This window comes from Theobroma umbraticum, unplaced genomic scaffold (assembly GCF_002168275.2).
Source record: "Theobroma umbraticum cultivar Fairchild unplaced genomic scaffold, ASM216827v3 scaffold_67.0, whole genome shotgun sequence".
Classification (NCBI taxonomy): domain Eukaryota; kingdom Viridiplantae; phylum Streptophyta; class Magnoliopsida; order Malvales; family Malvaceae; genus Theobroma; species Theobroma umbraticum.
The window spans coordinates 6,814,001-6,818,683 of NW_018397262.1; the positions used below are offsets into that span (position 1 = coordinate 6,814,001).

A 4,683-nucleotide genomic window follows, 5' to 3' on the forward strand; every position below is an offset into this window, starting at 1 on the left:
TTAGACATTTCTTTTTATAAAAGAAGAAACAAATAAGTTATCAACGATTACAAACTATTCTTTTAGGTGCAATTTTATTAAATTTTGTCCTTCAATACTTCGTATAAGAGAAGCAGCTCCAAGAGGTAATTCAAAGTGGGACTGGATCAATGAGCAAGGAAGTGATGCCACCTTTTGCAGCTTTGCCAACATGTGTGTAACCATCTCCATCTCGGTAAAGGACATCCATCACCCGTGCAAGGTTGAGACTACGATTCAGAACTGGTACTGGCATTTCTGTTGGTTTCAGGAACTCCTTGTTTACATCCTTCCAGGAACTCTCGATATGCTTGTTGAACTCATCGTATGCCTCTTGCGCTGATACGCCATATTGTTCCATGTAACACTCTATGGCTGAGCAATCGTCTTCTCTCCTTTGGTTAAACTGCCATCCATAGAAAAAATTTCTTGTTTGATTAGAAACTCTTATTGAGGGTAAATAAGCTGCTCGTCCTGTCAAAGGCTTAAATTCAGGATAGTGTTAATAAAAAATAACTGATACTCGAATCCAAAACCTCTTATTAACCTCTCACTGGTGTATGAAGACATTTTAACACATTTGAAATCAATTTCTTTGATCATAGTAGTATACCTTGTGTTCAGCAATGTCATCCATGAACCTGCAAATAATTGTGGAAGCTCTGATGATATTAGGGTCATTAGCTGCCCAATTAAAGGTCTCTTGGGTTACAACATCTCCCATGCCGACGAATGCTGTGATAGCAAGCATAGCATAGCCAGAGGTAGGCAATGCATTAGACTTATACTCCTCAAACGTTGGTTTGTAATTTTCATGCATCCATTTCGCCTCAAGAAGGTAAGCTTGAGCAAGTCGTATCATCTGGCATGAAAATCCAACAACCATTAATAATGTTTCACAGGTATATATGTAATCAATGGGGTAACTGTCAATGATCATACCGCCTTTTTTGCATATTCGACACGGTATTGTTTCCCTTGCTCCAGCAGTTGTTCCATTTCTTCATAAACATCTAATAGTGCCTTATAGCTTATCTTCATGTAATCTGGGAGTTCATCAATACATTTAATATCCCACCTGAAACACAATTTAAAGGTTAATTACGTGTCTCATAATACTCGTTGAGATTCATGTATATATATACTTCAACTTTCAAAGTTGAAATGGATCTAATCACCTCTCAATGGCATCTGTATAGAGTATGAGCTCATCATATGTTCCATATGAATCATATGTATCATCTACAATTGATGCCATGGCTATAACTTTGGTCAACATCCGTCTACCAAGAGAGTATTGGGGCTCAAAGTACACTCCCATGATCCAAAAATAACCTTCAACCACTCTATCTCGTGCAAATGGTAGTTTTCTTGTAAAGTCTAAATCTTTCCACCACCTGAAAAACATCATTCCCTCATTAGCACTATCTAACCTTCAGGAAATAAATAAGGAAATAAAGTTTGTATGGGGCTCAATCACTTACCTGCAGATCTCACTCAGCTCTTTCCTATGCAGAAGTTGCAACAAGTTGAAATCTATCTTTGCAAACTGCAGCAATGCTTTGTTATGCGATTCATCATCTTGGTATAAGGAAATGCATTGCCTAGCTTCCACCCTTGGCAAGCCTCTTCGAATTGACTGCTTCAAAGCGTGAGCAACTTGTTCTGATAAAGGATAGTCCAAAGTTGGTGCTGCAAGAGTTAGGTGAGTGGTGGCGAAAGAAATTGCTTCATCAAGTAGCTCTTCCCCATGCACCCGCAGATAGGAAGCTTCGTAAAGTTCCAGCAATCCTCGCACGTCACTGGTCAAGGATGACTTGAAATTTCCTTTGTCGTCTTTGAACTTGTTGAATGCGTCTGCTTAATCACCCAAAGTCATTATCAAACATTCTTGGTAGATGAATTGTATTAAGAGTTACTAGAAACAAAGATTACAAGTCAAAAAGTTACTTCTCATACCACATGAAACATCAAATCCATGCTCTCTAAGTATTCTAAATCGAAGAGCTGTAGTGTAGAGATCATTGGCATCATTGTTGTCATGGTATATATGTTCTAAAGCATCTTCAATCTCTTTCTCAAAATGGTAATTCACACCCAACCGTTGGACTGCATCAATAAGGGGCAACTTTTGGTTTGAATCATCCATAGGTGCTACAAGCATCCTCCTCACTTCTTCTTTCAATTCTTCATATTGTAGTTCAGTTGTAGCATCAATATCCTGCAAAATGATGAAAATTTGTTTTTACTATAGAGTTTTTAATTTATAAATTAAATAGACACATAAAACAAATATGTAAATCACCTTCTATAATATATTAAGTATATCAATATTGTTATACAAGATAATATATTAATAGCGTTATGTTACATTAAGCTCAGTCTCTATATATGTAGAATTTAATTTTCTAGAAAAGAAACTTGTTAAATTTGTTGTATTATAAAGTTCTGACCATTTTGGTTCCTCCTTTCTTTTCCTGGTTATAAGTAAAAAGAGCTCATGCAAAAATGGGACGTAATTAAAGCATCTCAAATTTCTTCTTTTGGTCTTAGAATTCCTCCACTGCACAGAACTTATCAAACTATATATGCACAAAATTTAAAAAAAAAACATAAAACTATTTACAAAAAATAAAAATGGTCAAGGAAATAAGAATAAATCTTAAAATATCACCAACATAATAAGTTTCATTGCATATTAAACATCAAAATTTTCACATTTTGAAAAAGAAAAAACCAAGTTTCATATATACCTTATCAGGACAAGTGAGGAAAACATCTCCCCAAATGCCAGGATGAAAATCAGCCTTGGGGCGATTTTCCATATTGGAGGATATGGCAGTATGGGTCGAAGCAAGAACTTGAGAAACTTGTGAAGCCATTTTCTATTGATGGGGTATGCTAGTGCTGGAAGCAGAGTTCAAGGGTTAATTTGCTACCTTTACTACTCCTTAATCGACACAGATTTCTGTGAGTCTAAGAGTGCAATTGCTGCATGAATTTATAGACACAAGAGTGCCCACTAAGTCAAAACAATACAACTTTAAATGAACAACATTATTAACACAAAAGGCCAAACATGTCATGTGGGTCCCTTAAGGGAGGAATACGCAAACGCAGAGAAAAGTCCTTTAAATGCTTTTGTTTGTTTCTATTCTTCCAAGACAACGTCTGCAAAAGTGTGGTACAAAATATCGTTTTCTTAACTTTGACAGATTTAAAATCAATCAGCAGTCTTTGTGACCAACCTTTTGCTGATGTTTGATTATTGAAATTTCGTTGGGAACTCAACAGTGGTGGCAAGTTTTCAAGGCTTTCCACTATTAAGCATGCATGCAGAAAAAACTTCAATTTAATGCATAAATATATATAATATGATTAATGAAAAGGAAACACAAAAAAGTGTAATACGGCTCTAGAGTAAATATATACATTTAATATTAACATATATATTAATGTAAACATTAAAAAAAATTCAAATATTTTAATAATAAGTCCATGTGTTTTTTATCTCATCAAGTAAGATTTGATTTTCAAATTAAAATGAAAAATAAAAAAAAAATTGTGATTTCATAACAACTAGCTAGCTAGATTAAATAAGTAACAAAATATTATTTTGAAGATAACGGATGTGCTACGAATTCATATTAACAAGAGATAGTGGGAGTCTTGGGTTAATAAATAAAAGTTTTTCTTCACTTATTAAAAATATCTTTTGAGTTAGATACATGCATCTTTGATAAGTGGTATTAAAGTATACCTAAATTCTTACTTATGTGGGACTCTCATTAGAGATATCAAGATTAACCTAAACTCATATCAGGGTAAGAGTCTTGCTATAGGTAAAGAGCAAATGCAACACAATTCAATGAGGTAGAATACCACGCACTAGTAAGATGCAATGGGTCTTGGATTAATAAATAAAGACCTTCCTCCACATATCTGCATGTCTTTTTGGTTAGAATCATGAGCTCGTAACACATGTATGATTCCAACATTGAATTATCCAATTTTGCAATTTATTGTGTTCAATTAGATTCATTGGATTTGCATTCTAGTTTTAATGCATCAATTGTGATCATCAATATTGTTTATTAGCACAATGTAATCCACAGAGAGAATAAGGAGTCTAACTCTCATTAATTAACTAACTTTATGGTGTCTATTTGTAATAAAGAAAACCCTTTTATTAAGGATGAAACATAAAAAAAAATTCTAAACTGGCATTAACTTTTTAATTAAATCCTAATCATTGATATTTCTAGAGACATAATTAAATTATTATAATAATTTTTTTTTCAAAAAACACAATAAAACCTCTATAAATTAATATTCTCGAGGTCATGAAAATTTATTTATTAATTGAGATATTATTTAATTGATAAATTAATAATTTATTAATTTATATATTAATTAATAAAAAAATAATTTATCAAGGTATTTTATTTTTAAAAAAAAAACTGAACTTAATGCATGTATTGCGTATTGTGATTATACGAATATTGCCTAATTATTGAATTACGAATTATCATTATTCTATGTATTTATTTAACCAAAACTAATTCATAAATGTAATTAATCTTATTAAATAGAAGCTATGAATTTATCCATTGCTTCAACAAATTAAAATTATATTCATTGTATGCTTAATTAATATACTACATA

At 32.5% G+C, this 4,683-nt stretch overlaps 1 protein-coding gene across 1 annotated transcript; it reads right to left on the reverse strand.

Annotated features, from left to right (window-relative positions):
• LOC110419182 ((+)-delta-cadinene synthase isozyme A) lies at positions 1-2,907 on the reverse strand. The gene is made up of 7 exons (XM_021432113.2): positions 2,772-2,907; positions 1,978-2,239; positions 1,503-1,875; positions 1,197-1,415; positions 961-1,096; positions 632-880; positions 1-424 (listed from the first exon to the last, which is right to left on the reverse strand). The coding sequence occupies exons 1-7, from the start codon at positions 2,898-2,900 to the stop codon at positions 131-133; spliced, it is 1,662 nt and encodes a 553-aa protein (XP_021287788.1). The 5' UTR covers positions 2,901-2,907; the 3' UTR covers positions 1-130.
• Positions 2,908-4,683: the final 1,776 nt, after the last annotated feature.